Source organism: Loxodonta africana, chromosome 26 (assembly GCF_030014295.1).
Source record: "Loxodonta africana isolate mLoxAfr1 chromosome 26, mLoxAfr1.hap2, whole genome shotgun sequence".
Taxonomy (NCBI): Eukaryota; Metazoa; Chordata; class Mammalia; order Proboscidea; family Elephantidae; genus Loxodonta; species Loxodonta africana.
In genome coordinates this window covers 15,355,686-15,372,524 of record NC_087367.1, presented here as the reverse complement: position 1 = coordinate 15,372,524, position 16,839 = coordinate 15,355,686, and the positions used below count along the sequence as shown (strand labels likewise).

The following is a 16,839-nucleotide window of genomic DNA, read 5'->3' as shown; positions in this document are numbered from 1 at the left end:
TGTTCACCTAAAGGATTTTCTCAACTTTGTTTTCACTTCTGTTGAATTTTTTCTACCATACTTTTAATACCCAAGAGCTTTCTTGTTCTCTGAACATTTCTTTTGATTATCTCTTATTCCAAGGATGGAATACCTTTTATCTTTTAAAAAATACACACTTTCAGAAGTTATCTTCTGGGTCTTTATATTGCCTTGTTTCCACTGAGTTTTGTTGTTGTTTTGATTTCTAGATTTCATTTTAGTGGTGTTCCTCAAATGTTTGCTGATTCTTTATTTCTCATTCTACTTAAAAGTGAAACACTACATATGAAATGTCCAGAGCAGGAAAATCTATAGACAGAAAGTGCATTAGTGGTTGCCTGAGGCTGGGGAATGGAGGGAAGGATGGGAATGGGGAGTGACTGCTAGTAAGTATGGAGTTTCTCTTGGGTGCGACGAAAATGTTCTAAAACTAGATTGTGGGGATGGTTAATCAACTCTGTGACTATACTAAAAACCACTGAATTGTATATTTTAAATGGGTAAATGTGATGGTATACAATTATATCTCAATAAAGCTATTACCGAAAAAAAAAAGTGAGAACATTAATTGGACGCTCCCTGGGTGTAAGCAAGATTATTCAACTGGCAGAGGTAGGCTTCATTGTACCAGGGATTGAGTAGAGATCCAGCCTTTTCCTTAAAGGACCCCTATATGTCAGTATTTGTAGGTTTATCTCCTGTATCATTTTCTCCAGAAAGAAACAGTCCAGTATTCTGCCTAGATGGTATAAGTTTAACTGCCAGCGTTCTGAGCCACGCAGGGGAAAAGAGCCAGGGCTGAGATGGGACTCATTTTTAGTATGCAGAATTTCACTTAATCCTTAGTCCCTAAAGAGGTTAAATCAAGTAGGCTCTTGTACAATTAGACAGTCCTTTTAATGTACAAATTGACTACTTCCTTCATTTGGGGAAACGATCAGATCTTTAAATTATTTTTGTTCTTACGGTTGGGACACTAACTACTTTTACGTTGAGTCTCCTTTGTTCTCTAAATCTATCATATCTTCTCTGATTGCTTTATTCTCATCACTCACTCATTTTAATTAGCTCAAGCCTTTCTTCCATGCTAGAACATGATCTTCTGTCTGTTATGTCTCTTGATGCTTCGAATTTATGATCAGTAATGGGGCAGCTTAGATTCCCGAATTACCTCAGTCATCTCCTTCACCTCACTTTATTGTTTCATCATCTCATCTTTGAGCTATTTTACTGAATTCATATAATTTTTCTATGGTAAACTGCATGGAGTTTATTTGTTCTGTTTCTTGGGTAGTATTTTCTTCCAGGCTGATTGCTTGCTGAAAGTAAAGAGGGCTTGAAGCACTTACTGATGAAAATCAAAGACTACAACCTTCAGTATGGAATACACCTCAACATAAAGAAAACAAAAATCCTCACGACTGGATCAATAAGCAACATCACGATAAATGGAGAAAAGATTGAAGGGGTCAAGGGTTTCATTTTACATGGATCCACAACCAATGCCCACGGAAGCACCAGTCAAGAAATCAAACAATGCATTGCACTGGGCAAATCTGCTGCAAAAGACTAACCTAATCATTGTGGTCCCATTCCCTTTAGGAAGACCCAAGAAAAAGCAGTTGCTGTCATCTCACTATCAGCCTGAGGAAAAGAACAAAGGAAATAAGTGAGAAGCCCAGCTAGTTCCCTATTTGCATCTAGAGCCACCCAGCCTCTGCTTGCTGTGTAAGCTAGTTTACCTAATACGCAAACCAATTTCAGCTGAAGGTTTCTGTTACTCACACATGAAGATACGAAGGACAGTATACAAAAGTAGATTATACACACATACACAGTTAAAGATGTGTCCAATAAATTAAGTTAAAAAACAAAACAAAACAAAAGCAAGTTATAAAACAGTAACTAGTATAACCATTTTTGTTTTAAAATTACATACATGTTATATGCACAGACAAATAAGAAGAACATACCAAATCTGCTGTAATGGCTGCCTTTTAATAGGATTACTAAAATCTTTAACTTTTTATATTTTTCTAGAATTTGAATTCTTATGATATACACACATACAGAGAGTAAGCGAGCCTTGGTGGTGCAGTAGTTAAGCACTCAGCTGCTAACCATAAGTTGGCCGCTTGAACCCACCAGCCGCTCCACAGGAGAAAGGTAGAGCAGTCCACTTCCATAAAGATTAAAACCCAACCCAGTGCATAAATGATTAAATGATTACAGCCTTGGAAATCCTATGGGGCAGTTCTAATTCTGTCCTACAGGACCCCTAAGAGTCGGAATCAGCTCAGGGGCAATGGGTGTGTTGTTTTGGTTTTATACATAGTAATAAATGATCAAGGTAAAAGAAAATCAAACAGGTATATTCCTTTCTATTTATTACTTTATAGCAGCACTGATACTGATTTATTCTCATTTAAAGATTTCCATAATAAAATCATATGAGTTCTCTGGTGATTGGCGTCTTTTTTCAGTTAAGGAACTTGTGTCAATAGGGTTAAAAACAAAGTAAAGGGCTCACTACGCTACCGTGTATAAACTTAAAAAGTGGCTAAAGTTGTATTACAGATCAACCTTCATGACAATGAACTCCAAGTAACTGTTTTAGACTCTACAGAGATTCATTACATTAAACAGTAATTGAAATAAACAGACCATTTTGAGCATCTACTATGTGTCAGACATGGTATCAGGTACCCGATGGTGGTTTACAGTATACGCTTGTGGCTTTGGCTTAGATAGGCTGTCAGGGAAATAGTGGTTGTCCAGATATATCTGATCTTTTTAACTGTTGATGCTACGTCTAAAAAAGAGACACTATTACTCTTCCTAGTGGCTAACGATATTTCACAGAACTCTGACATAAACTGTCCTCGCCACGCTGCCGTCGAGTCAACTCATGGCGACCCCATGTGTTGCAGAGCAGAGTTGCGCTCCACAAGGCTGTGGCCTTTTGGAAGCAGACTGATAGGCCTTTCTTCCAAGGCACCTATGTGTGGGTCTAAATCACCAATATTTCGGTTGGTAGTAGACTGCATAGCTGTTTGCAAAACGTTCTCTTCCCCCACTGAATGAATACTCAAACCAATGCCTCGTTCCACACTAAATTTTTGTGCCCACATTCAATCTTTTTACCTGTTTTTTAATATGACTAAGCCCTTGGTCATTCACTATCTTTTCACTCCTAATGTCCACAGTGCTTTTTCTCAATATGAAATCCATTTCAATAAAAAGATGACAAAAAGAGGCTTGTTGTCTTTGTCCACACAAATTGGTCTTAGTGTCTTCACCTTGGCAAGGTCACCAGAATTTCAAAGCAAAACACAAGTAATTGTTTTTGTGCATATTTCATAGTATTACTGCAGAACCACCAGACCTTTGATTTTTAAAAACTGTATTTTTGCATAAAAGTGAACATTTAAGAAAGTCCAACTCTAAGACTAAACAAGCTACCAAATCAATTATGTCTTAGTTCAAAGTTTGACATGTTTTATATCTAAATTCTTGATGTGAGATAAAAGCGCAAGGAAGAAACAGTACAGTGGAGACATGAAAACTTCAGTTCACCTCTCACGCTGACGTTCAAATAAACTTCATTCTAAACGAACTGAGAAAAGGTTACTCCTTCTCCATGGCCGTCTACAGGCTGCACATTTTAAGACTGTTACCTAAACAAAGAAGAGATTCTGAGACAAGCTGCAGTCAAAATCCAACTCGTTAACCCATTGGCGTAGAGTCGATTCCTACTCATAGTGACCCTACAGGGCAGAGCAGAACTGCCCAATGGGGTTTCCAAGGCTATAAATCTTCACGGAAGCAGGCTGCCATATTTTTCTCCGGAGAGGCTGGTGGGTTTGAACTGCTGACCTTTCAGTTAGTGGCTGAGTACTTAAGCACTGCGCTTGACATTTGTTAATCCACTTGACAAACATTTCTTGAGTGCCTACTACTTGATTTCATTCCTAATCTCACTAGGTTCTAATGATAACCCTGCAAAGTACATACTAGCATTATTACAACCACATTCTACACGAGGATCTATGAGGCCGAGTAGCTTGTGCAAAATCACTTGGCCACTAAGTGGTGAAGTCGGGGCAAGAATCCGTTTTCTGACCCTCAGTTACTGGAGCCTTCTAACTTCTCTACAGTCAGGTGATCTGGATTCAAGCTCCAGCTCTACTGCTTACCATATGAGCTGTATAAGCTTGGAAAAAAATCACTTAACTTGTTGCCTTTTTATCTAGAAAATGGTAAACTACAAGTATCTCACCAGATTGCTGTGAGAATTAAATGCTATAACATATATATGAAAGTGCTTTAAAAACTAATTACACCTGAGGGAGCAGGGAAGCAATGGGATGCAGACCCCAAATTCTCCTAAGACCAGACTTAATGGTCTGACTGAGACTAGAAGGACCCCAGTGGTCATGTCCCCCAGACCTTCTGTTGGCCCAGGACAGGAACCATTCCCGAAGCCAACTCTTCTGACATGGATTGGACTGGACAATGGGTTGGAGAGGGATGCTGGTAAGGAGTGAGCTTCTTGGATCAGGTGGACAGTTGAGGCTATGTTGGCATCTCCTCCCTGGAGGGGAGATGAGAGGGAGGAGGGGCTTAGAAGCTGGCAAAAAGGACAGGAAAAGAGAGAGTGGAGGGAGAGAGCAGGCTGTCTCATTAGGGGGAGAGTAATTGGGAGTGTGTAGGAAGGTGTATACGGGTTTTTGTGAGACTGACTTGATTTGTAACATTCCTCTTCAGCACAATAAAAATTATAAAAAAAAAAAACTATAATATTTTTGACTAGGTAGTACATTAATATGGTTCATTTCAAAAGATAACAAAGGATATTCATTGGGAAGTATCCCTCTCACCTTGTCGTCTAGCTTTTCAGATCCCCTCCCCAGAGACAATTAATGCTTTATCGGTTCCTTATATATCCTTACAGAGATACATAGATATCTCTATTCCTCCCTGCCAACTTTTTACATTAATAGGAGCTTCCTCTACACATTTGTTCACCTTATTCTCTTTCACTTAACAAATCCATAAAGAGTTGTTTTCTTAACATTCATAGTATTTCATGGTGTAGGTTAAACTTAACCCGGCTTTATTAAAGGACATTTAGGTTACTCTCAATGCTAAAATGAGTAACCTCACGCATTCAATGTTTTATAGATGTGCTAGATAAAATCCTGAAAGTGGAACTGCTGGGTCAAAGATGTGTATTATAATTTTACAGATATTACCAAACTGCCCTGGAGATTTGAGTCCACTTGCAAGCTCCTCAGAAGAAAGGCTTGGCAATCTATCTCTGAAAAAGCAGTCAGTGAAAACCCTACGGAGCACGGCTCGACTCTGACATATATGGAGTCGCCATGAGTCAGAGCTGATTCAACGGCAGCTGGTTGGGCCCTTCGTAAAATCGGAACCAATTTACAATCCCATTAAAAAAAATCCCGTCAGCACCTGTTTTCTGAAGCCCTTGACAACACAGTGTATTACCAAATTTATGGTTCTTTTTCAATCTGCTAGCTAGAAAATGGTATCTTCTCCCTGTAAGTTCAAGTTTCACATTTGTTATAGATCCTGCCGAGAAGGAATAATGTGCTAAAGGATATGAAAATAAGACAGCAGACTTATTCACCAAATTTCAGACTCAAAGGGCAAATTTTACAATACATGAGTTTTGTTGTTTTTACTCAGTAGAAAGTAATAGGTGTAACTGCAAGATATCATTTGGGTTAAAAGTAGAACTAGGCTTAAAACAGGTCCAGAAAAATATACGCATATTAAATTTACGATCCAATATTAAGACAAATTAGGAACAGCTTCTCTTTTTTTCTAGCATTTTGTTTATATTCTTTTTTTTTAATTGTTTTTGTTAATATACACAGCAAAACATACACCAGTTCCTGAGACTCTACATGTACAATTTAGCAACACTGATTACAGTTTTCAAGTTGTGCAACCATCCTCACCCTCCTTTTCTGAGCTGTTCCACCCTCATTAACATAAACCCACTTCCCCTAAGGTTTCTATCTAATCTTTCAAGTTTCTGTTGTCAATCTGATCCCATATAGATAGTCCTTAAAAGAGTGCAATGCTCAAGGCGGACCTTTTTCACTAGTTAAGCTAAACTACTGCTCGTTTTTTAAGATGACTTCAGGGGATATTTTTGGTTTAAACTTTAAAGATTATCTCAGGGGTCTCAACCCATCTGGATCAAAGGAGAATGAAGAACACCAAGGTCACACGATAACTATGAGTCCGAGACAGAAAAGGCCACATGAACTAGAGACTTACATCATCCTGAGACCAGAAGAACTAGATGGTGCCTGGCCACAACTGATGATTGCCCTGACAGGGAGCACAACAGAGAACCCCTGAGGGAGCAGGAGAACAGTGGGATGCAGACCCCAAATTCTCATAAAAAGACCAGACTTAATGGTCTGACTGAGACTAGTAGAATCCCGGTGGTCATGGTCCCCAAACCTTCTGTTGGCCCAGGATAGGAACCACTCCCAAAGACTACTCATCAGACATGGAAGGTACTGGACAATGGGCTGGAGAGAGATGCTGATGAAGAGTGAGCTACTTGTATCAGGTGGACACTTGAGACTGTGTTGGCAGCTCCTGTCTGGAGGGGAGATGGGAGGGTAGAGAGGGTTAGAAACTGACAAAAGGGTCACGAAAGGAGAGACTGGAAGAAGGGAGCAGGCTGACTCATTAGGGGGAGAGTAAATGGGAGTATGTAGTAAAGTATATATAAGCTTACATGTGACAGACTGACTTGATTTGTAAACTTTCACTTAAAGCACAATAAAAATTATTTAAAAAAAAAAAAAAGATTATCTCAGGGCAATAGTTTCAGGGATTCTTCCAGCCTCCCTGGCTCCAAAAAGTCTATAGAGTCCATAAGAATTTGAAATTCTGTTCTGCATTTTCCCCCTTTCTATCAGGATTGTTCTATGGAATCTTTGATCAAAATGTTCAGTATTGGTAGCTGGGTACCATCCAGTTTTTCTGTCTCATGGCAAAGGAGGCAGCTGTTCATGGAGGAAATTAGCCACACACCCCATATCCTCGTATTCCTGGTTCTCCTTCTTCGTTGCTCCAGGTGAATAGAGAACAATCGTTGTGCCTTGGATGGCCACTTGAGAGCTTTTAAGACCCCAGACACTACACAGTGGACTAGAAGGTAGAACAGAAGCACTAAGCAGGTCATTAGGCCGATTAACTGGGATGTACCATGAAACCATGACCCTAAACCTCCAAAGCAAGAAACCAAACTCTTGAGGTTTTTGGTTATCCATAAGAAGCCTCAGCAGCTACTCTTTTTTTTTTTGTCATTATTGTAAATACATCTATCACACAACTTTTGCCAATTCAACTTTTTACAGGCGTACAACTTATTGACAGCCATTAGAATAACCGGCTGTGCGACCCCACCTTAATCGATGCAACTTTTCATCACTGTTAACCATTAACCCCCTCTTCTCTCTCTCCTGCCCCTGGCAACCACTGATAAACTTTGTCCTCTATACATTTGCCTTTTCTTGTCTTTTTATATACGCAAGGTCATACACTATTTGTCCTTTTGTGACTGGCTTATTTCACTCAGCATAACGTCTTCCAGCTCCATCCACACTGCAGTACATACTAAGACTTCATTTCTCCTATTTTACTGGCTGAGTAGCATTCCACTGTATGTGTGTACCACATTTTGTTTATCCATTTATCTGCTGATAGTCATTGTAGCATTCCACTGTATGTGTGTACCACATTTTGTTTATCCATTTATCTGCTGATGGTCATTGTAGCATTCCACTGTATGTGTGTACCACATTTTGTTTATCCATTTATCTGCTGATGGTCATTTAGGTTGTTTCCACCTTTTGGCTATTGTGAATAGTGTTGCAATAAACACTGGTAAACACAAGACTGATTTTTTTAAAAGTTTAAAACATTAGTAATTTATATATACAGTCAGCTCTGCTATAACGCTTCTTTGGAAAATGCAAATTTGTTCCAATTTAGCTGAGCTCTTAGGGAATAATTTGAGTGATTTCGTCTGTGAGAAATACCGGGTGAACGCAAAAAAACACCCAGCTGCACCAAGCCACAAAGGAATATACAACACGCATATCCCTCAAATATCTACCAGCTAATCAAGATAGTTTGGTGCTAGTGTATGAACAGACATGGATCAGTGGAACAGAGAGCCCAGAAACAAATGTACAAATCTGTGGTAAACTGGTTTTCAACAAGGGCTTCAAGACCATTTCAATGGAGAGAGAATAGTCTTTTCAACAAATGGTGCTGGGACAACTGGACAGTCACACACAAAAGAATGAAGTTGGGCCCTCCTCTCACACCTTATACAAAAATTAACTCAAAATGGATGAAGGTCCTAAATTTAAGAGTTAAAACTATGAAACTCTTAAAAAATAAAACATATGGGTAAATCTTCACAACCACAAATCTGGCAACGATTTCTCAGACAAAACACTAAAAGCGTGAATAACAAAGAAAAAATAGCATCAGCTAGGAGATGGAAACTCTTGTACACTGCTGGTGGAAATGTAAAATGATAAAGTCACTTTGGAAAACAGTCTTCTAGTTCCTTAAACAATTAAACATAGTTATCACACGACCCAGCAACTCCACTTCAAGGCATGTATTAAAAAAAAAACAAAAAACCATATATACTCAAGAGAAATGAAACAAACCTGTACACAAAGGTGTATAAAGGTATTATCCTTAATAGCCAAACGGTAGAAACAACCCAAATGTTCATCAACTGGTAAATGGCTAAACAAAATGTGGTATATCCATACAATGGAACATTATTTGGGCATAAAAAGGAATGAGGTACTGATATATGCCACAACACGGACGAACCTTAAAAACATGCCAAGTGAAAAACATCAGTCACAAAAGGTCATATATGATTCCAGTTATATGAAATGTTTAGAATAAGCAAAGCTATAGAGACAGGAAGTAGACTGCTTTTTGTCAGAAAGTGGTTCCTTAGGGCTGGAAAGTTTGAGCAAAAAGGGGGTGAGAGATAGGTTTCTTTCCAAGGCAATGAAAATGTCCTAAATTGGCTATGGTGATGGTTGTGCACATCTGTGAATATACTAAAAAATCACTGAATCGTATACTTCAAATGTAACAATTGTATGGTATATGAATTATATCTTAAGAAAGCTGTTTGTAAAAACCCAGCTGCTACCTCAGCTTACTGTGTGAGTTATGAAGAGGTGTCACCTCAGCTTACGGTGTGAGTTATGAATGGGTGTCACCTCAGCTGAACCATGTGGGTTATGAACGGGTGTCACCTCAGCTTAACTGTGTGGGTTACAAATGATACCCATTCATATCTGGTGTTAACCTTCCATCAGATTTCTGACAACCCTCCTTTACCACCTCACAATAACTCACAAGAAGCCACCTTCCCCGCACCCACTTCTACAAGCAAACTTCTGGTCTTTTTAAGGGAGAGTGCCATATTTGCTGTAGTATTTATGTATTTCTTAACCATTTAACATGTATATAATTTTTTACTATCTTTTATTAAATTCCTTTTTTTAAAAATGTGTCACTGATGAAGTTTTTGAATGTTATCTGTATTCCCCAACCTCATCCTTCCCATAGCCCTGTGGTTTTTATTGCCCAATTTTGCACAGTGTAGTGATTCTTAGGAATACGTACGCCATGTCACAGCAGAGCTGACTGTAAAATCTCAGATAGCCACGTCATCCCCAAATAAAGTATTAACGCCATTATCAGACACAGAATTCAAAGCCGGATAAACCACCAATCCATACCAATACGGTATGGTGCAAACAGTTAGTGCTCTCAGCTGCTAACCGAAAGGTTGGAGGTTCAAGTTCGCCCAGAGGTGCCTCAGAAGAAAGGCCTAGTCATCTACTTCGGAAAATGAGCCACTGAAAACCCCACGGAGCACAGTTCTCCTGGCACACGTGGGGTCACCAGGAGTCAAGAGTTTGCTCCACGGCAACTGGTTTTATGTTTCAATAGACTTCCACTGTGAAAACATTTCAAACTAAAATGATAAAAGAAATTACTTCCATTTGGGAAAAAAGTTTTCAATTGTCGCAGTTTTGTTTTCTAGAGCCTTTCTGAGTGTGAGACTTTTTCTGAAAGACTTCGTGATGGTTCTAAAGGGGAACAAACAGAACTGATTTCAGAAGCAAGGTAGTAATTTATGGAGCCAAGCTATCCAGGCTGCATCCTCTCTCCACTAGGGTTGATTTCTGCAAAACCAACAAGTCACTCAAAAAGGCCATCTTCATTTTCCCTTTCTCTGCTTGCTTTCACTCAAGCTGTCGCCCTAGCACAGAGTGCCTTTCCCTTCCCGGTAGTCTCACCAAATCTCACACTCACGAGCGTAGTCCTTACTAGGCCGCTCCGCCCTCCAGGGCCATCCTTCAGGGGTCTCCTACTGAGTCTTCCCACAGTACTTAATGTTTGGGTTACACAATTTTAGTCTTGTATTGTTTGCTCATTTCATTCTGTGTCCCTTCAACTTGCAAGTGCCTCGGGGAAAGAATTGTGGCTAATGTCGCCAAATCCACAAAGAGCTCCGCACAACACGGGGCACAGGGTAAGTGCTCTGGACGTTTTTATCATGTGATGACAAACAGGGCAAAAGTGTGGGCTGCAAATATCCTGCTCAGTTATGCCTCAACCATTTTTGCTGCACATCGTTTCAATGCCTTTCAAACAGCGAAAATTTTAACTTAGCTATGCTGAAAATACACGTGGCCACTAAGGAAAGAAAATTCTCTAAACCTTGGACTCTGATGTCTTACCATGAAAGAGGCTGAACAAGAAATTATAGTGGTTGCACAAAACATTTTTAGATTGTGGACCCCATGTCTACATTATAAGATGTAGAAGTAGAAATTACAGCAATTGTATCACAGTACAAAATTATCCCAGAGCAGTGGTTTCAAAGCTTTCTTTTGGCAGCAGAAATCTTTTTTGCAAACAAATGGCTACGTGTAACTTTACCATACAAAAGGGAAAAAAGCAGAGCTGACCTTGCTAAGGCAGAGGGAAGAGCCTATCGCTCTGCCCATCTGACTCCCTCTCAAATGCATGCCACCCCTTCCCGACCCTCAACTCTTAACTGAGGTGGCCTCTTACATCTGAGAACCATACAGTGCGGAGAAACACTCATGGAACAATCAGCAAGCTGCTATAGATGGAAAAATGTTTCATTCATTTTTTAAAATTTATTTCAAAGATCACTAAAATATAAAATTAAAACTTACCCATTTCTACTGAAAACTCTCAGCCATGCTTTGATGTTTGGTCCTAACAAGCACAGACAAGGCACAGTAGTAAAAGTAGACAAAATAACTGCAAATAAAAATGTTTCCAGTGCCAACCTAGGAAAAAAAAAAAACTTTATTAATTTTTAAAAAATGTTAAAGGTATGCATACATTTGTACATACACACACCATCCTGCATAAATAGACTTAATATAAAAATATTTTCTTATACTTACAATTGTAACATAAAGCCCACCCAAATGATTACTGCAAATAATTTTACTCCTGAAATGGAAGCTATAAAAAACAAGCTAGTGAGTATCTGGCTTTAATGATAGATTTCGGAAGTGTTAAATATCCCACGGTCCTTCCTGAGATTGTCCATGCAAGAAACCCCATTTCTACCTAATAAACTTTCAATAGTCTCTGGACCTTACTCTATAACCAGTGAATCAACTCGAGCTTCCATCAGAACCACCTGAAGAGCTAAAGATCAGGGGCCCCACCCTTAAGAGCTTCTGACTGAGGCCTGTGAATTTACATCTATATAAAAGGCTGATGCTGCTGACTCAGGACTAGACTTTGAGAACAGCTGCTCTAAACATTCATTCTATTCTAAAATGGATGAGACAGAAACTATCGTTTCCCATTACGAAGGCCTTGCCCTCCCTTCTCTAGAAAAGGACAACCTGCTAGTGTGTGTATACATAACTATGTGTTATACAAATATACATAAAACCAAACCAAACCTATTGCCATTGAGTCAATTCTGACTCTAAGTAACTCTATAGGACAGAGAAGGATTGCCCCAAAGGGTTTTCCAAGGAGCGGTTGCTGGATTCTAGCTGCCAACCTTTTAGTTAGCAGCTGAGCTCTTAACCACAATGCCACCATGGCTCCATATATACATACACACACATATACATACATGTATACGTGTATACGTATGTATGTGTACACACACACACATATAGCTATATGAAAACTCTGGAGGCGTAGTGGTTAAGAGATATGTCTGCTAACCAAAAGGTTGGCAGTTCAAATCCACCAGGTACTCCTTTGAAACTATGGGACAGTTCTACTCTGTCCTGTAGGGTCGCTATGAGTTGGAATCAACTTGATGGCAATGGGTTTGATTTTTCTGGTTCTATAGTTCTACACACACCTACATACAAAAAATATATATACACAAATATATATGTACATGTGTACGTATATATGTATGTGTATATGTATCACATCGCTCATTACATGGTGATCATTAATCACTGCCATACTGTTGTTTCACAAACTATATATAATGAACATTATAAAAGAAATATTCAGGAATTTGGATTTCATGAATTTAAAATTAGTTTTAAAAGAATGTCGAGTTAAATTTTACTTTTAAACTAGAGACATTGATTTATTAAGTAAATACATACAGAAATCTATGGTTTTTCCTTAAGAAAACAAGGTCTTTTCAAGTACTTCAGAATTACATTTACTAAGGGGTGATACGCTAAGAATTGCAGTTCCTAATTCTCAGAGCTTTATTATAAGAATTCTTGCATTCTTACTATAACTAGATTTTATGTATTATTATAGTACATTCCGTTCACGGTTCTAAGGCCACACAGCTATTATTCTGGAGCAGTTCCCCCCTACTACTCCACCTACAATTGGGTAATAGAGGCTTTTAATGAATTAAGTTATTCCACAATTTTTCTTTTTTTAAAAAGGGTTACACTGCTCAAAAAAAAGAGCAATAAAGCCGGTATCCTTCCTTGATCCATTAATTAGACACACCATGGCTTTCCTCCAGTCACCAGCAGAGTCAACACAGTGCTAGTAAAGGAGTGTTCAAAATAGAATTGCCCTAAAGTAAACATTTCAGACTTACTCTATTAGCGGCGCTCCATATAGAACAAATATTACATGAAAGCAGAAACAGGACATAAGAAAGTAGATGCAGCACTTCAAAAATCTGCCTACCTAAAAAAGAAAGGAATAATTTAAAGGCTCATCAGAACACCTAGAAGACAACAAATCCTTCCATTTTATCTACAGACACAAACCATTACCGTAATGTGTGAAACACCTGAATGCCCCTTGGATCTGAGGACCAAAGAGTCAAATCACATGTCCTGTGTGAAGTCAAGCACACAGCTGCAATATAGCTTTGTAGGAAGGGCTAAAAGGCAAGTACCACTCTCCTGTGTCCCGAACCCAACAAACACTAGAGTGAAAAAGGGGTTCTGTTTCTATGGCATATATTGAGCTTGGTATTTAATCAATATTTTTTGATAACAGAATGCAAGGATCCAAGAAAGCACAAAACACAGTCCTTATTACCAAAGAGCTGCAGAGACGATACATGAAATAGCTGCAAAATAAATATCAACTACAATAACTTATTTTATTTAAAAAAAAAAAAAAAAAACTTCCTAGGAAATTTTGCACCAAAAAAGCAAATTACTAAATAATCCCCCAAATCACATTCATGTTACTGTATGACCCACATGCAAAAAGACCTGCCTATCTGCAAATCAGTATGAGACCCGTTTATCTGGAGCTTAAATAAAGAAGATATAATTGTAAAACACACACATTGACCTTTTAGAATCATAAAGCAATACAAGTACCTTAAATTACCTAACACAGAGCTTACACATAAAATAGTAAAGTAATTAATACTAAAGAAAATAAATTCTAACACCTGAAAACTTCACCACTGTTTAGTCAAGGAAGGCTGTGTTCAAAACAACAGAGCCACCATGGAGGCTCTTTTATAATTCCTGAGAACTCCATTAAGTGTCTTTCAGAAATGCAAAAATAAATGAAAATAAACTGCCCTAACTTCATAAATACTATCTATCAAACATTGTGGACAAACTTCTAGCAAGCAATTGGCCACTGATTTGAAAAAGAAACACCAGGTTAGTGAAAACTGAACTAATACTTTATTCTTCCATTAAAAAAAAAACAACCCACTAGCCCCATTCAAAAACCAATTATGAAGGAATGAGCCTTACCTTGTGTGATAATGAGCTTCTTCTAGAGGGTGGATTTGGCTTCACTACCAAATAGAATACTAGATTGACGGCAGTTACAGAAACAGAACAGATGCACAGCCATGTCAAGTGGGTTTCCAATACTGAGAAGTCCTCCAAGAAGAGTGATGGAATGAAGGTGCTTAGGATAACTGAAAATATGCACAGGAGATGGGCATACAATAGTCTCCTGATGTCAGTATCTTTCATGGTGTTTTCTTCAGTGGCTATCTAGTGAAAAACAAATTAACGAAGTAAGAGCATATTCAATAACAAGTTCTTCCGTTGTCTCAAACGTTCCAACCCCTCATAATCAGCCATGAATTAAAGTCAATTTCTAGGCAATAATGTATTTGTTGCAAAAAATAGAAAGACGCATATGTGTTAACGCACAGGTAAATTTAACATTTTACCTTAGACCCTCTTACTGTGGTACTGATTCTTCCACCCAAACAGCTCTCAGAGCCTAAAAAGGACAAATTTACTAGTTTCTCAAATATTTGTAACTGGTTTCTGCAAAAGGGACATGTGCTAGGACCAATTAAGCAATTCATTTTACTTTTTTTGGCCAAAATCATGGAGATCAAAACTGCACAGATAAAATCATTTGGTTGGAAATATAACATATGCTGTCTAGAAACCCCATGAATACACTTTGGCCAAGTTGTTGTTGTTGTCTTCTACCACTCTGGATCCTTAGTCCAACATCACAGTATTTACATCTTCTGGCAAATACACAGAAGCCCTGATGGCACAGTGGTTAAGAGCTTGGCTGCTAACCAAAAGGTCAACAGTTTGCATCTACTAGCCGCCCCTTGGAAACTCTCTGGGGCAGGCAGTTCCACTCTGTCCTACAGGGTCATCATGAGTCGGAATCGACTCAACGCCAACGGGTTACGCAAATACCAAGTGATACTAAGTGCACACTCAAATATTCAAATGATGGTGCCAAGGTAATCAAGGGAGTTCAAAGAGTGTTATGCTAAGGGACTCCAAAAACCAAAAGCAGTTGCCATCCAGTCCATTTCAACTCATGGCGACCCCATGTGTTGCAGAGTAGAACTGTGCTCCATGTGGTTTTCGAGGTTGTGATAGTTTTCAAGCAGATCTTCTGAGGAGCCCCATGACGCAGGGACTCACTCCTAACGGATCCCATTTCTCCAGAGATACCAAAATGATAATGCCCCTTAGATGGCTGTTGAAAGAATGATGTTAACCCAAACCAAAAACCAAACCCAGTGCCGCTGAGTCAATTCTGACTCATAGGGACCCTACAGGACAGAGTAGAACTGCCCCATAGTTTCCAAGGAGTGCCTGGTGGATTCCAACTGCTGACCCTTTGGTTAGCAGCCATAGCGCTTAACCACTACACCACCAGGGTTTCCAAAGGATGATGTCACAGGTGCTATATTCCAATCAAAAGTAAAACATTAATGGAAGGAGGAAAAAAATGTACTTTTGGCACATCCACATATACATACATACTGAGCGACCGTGAAAGAGCACGTGAGAGAATGATTGTCAAAGGCAAATATTTTACTGATAAGGAAACAAATTAAGATATGTTAAGAGACACATCCAAGGTCCTAAGCTCCCAAGTGCTAAAGCCACTCCAAAGCCTGGCCTCTTTATATCACACCAGGCATCGGGAAGAGATCGAAGGGGAAGATGAGACAAAACAGGTTTCTCACGGGTTCTAGCCTCAACTAACTGGGAAAGAAGGGCAATATTCAACAACAGATACCCCTTCGGGCACCATTCATCTCGGCCATTCTCAGAATGCCACCTGATATCAATGGATTTGGATCTAAGATAACAAGCAGTACCCATACTCCATGTTTGTTGAATGAATGCCCGAACGAGTAGGTAGAGGTTGCCCACAAACAAACGCAGGGGCCCTTCCTGAGAAACAAGCACTGTTAGGCCCTGGCGTGCCCGGGAAGACACCTAACAGGAGCCCCATGGGAAGGCCACCGCCCTGGCGCCGTCGGTTTCACCTGGCTCAGATCGACGGGTATTACAGCCGGTGAGAAGGCTCCTCTGAGCTGCTCCCAGAGAAGCCTTCCTGGGAATCGCGGGACGTTCATCTGCAGCCCCACCCCAAACTGGTCGATCAGGGCTCTGCCCAAGCTTCACCCGGCGGGATTACAGGTGGCAAAGAGCACAGGCGGTGGACACCAGAGAAAACAGGTACAGAGGCAAAAGTCGGATCCGAACCTCAGTCGGTCCATCAGGGAAGCCCCTGGGGTCACGCCGGAATGGTGGCGCTCGAGCGGACGGTGGGGCACAGAGACTCGCGCCCACTGCGGCCGTTGCTGGGGGCTGCTCGCACTTCCGGGGGGCGAGCGAACCGGGGGCTCCAGCTGGGCTTACCTAACTCTCCCGCCCGCGGATGGGAAGGGGAGGCTGCCGCCACCCACCATCAGGTGCGACTCGCTGCCCTGACCCTCGCGCAGGCGCAAGGTCGTGGGGG

At 40.0% G+C, this 16,839-nt stretch overlaps 1 protein-coding gene across 12 annotated transcripts in view; it reads right to left on the bottom strand.

The window, feature by feature from the left end:
* Positions 1-16,834, bottom strand: part of PIGF (phosphatidylinositol glycan anchor biosynthesis class F) — a 40,984-nt gene extending 24,150 nt beyond the window's left edge. For 9 of the 12 annotated variants that reach the window (XR_010319475.1, XR_010319476.1, XR_010319472.1 and 6 more), the window contains exons 1-4: positions 16,364-16,471; positions 14,349-14,597; positions 13,217-13,308; positions 11,334-11,450 (exon numbers count right to left, since the gene is read on the bottom strand). Coding sequence is in view for 4 of the 12 variants with exons in the window: in XM_010597279.3 (XP_010595581.2) it covers positions 11,334-11,450; positions 13,217-13,308; positions 14,349-14,597; positions 16,364-16,453 (548 nt within the window). In the remaining 8 variants the exon portion in view is untranslated. The other 3 variants (XM_003417555.4, XM_010597278.3, XM_023557265.2) reach the window with 3 other exon arrangements.
* Between the last annotated feature and the right edge of the window lie 5 nt (positions 16,835-16,839).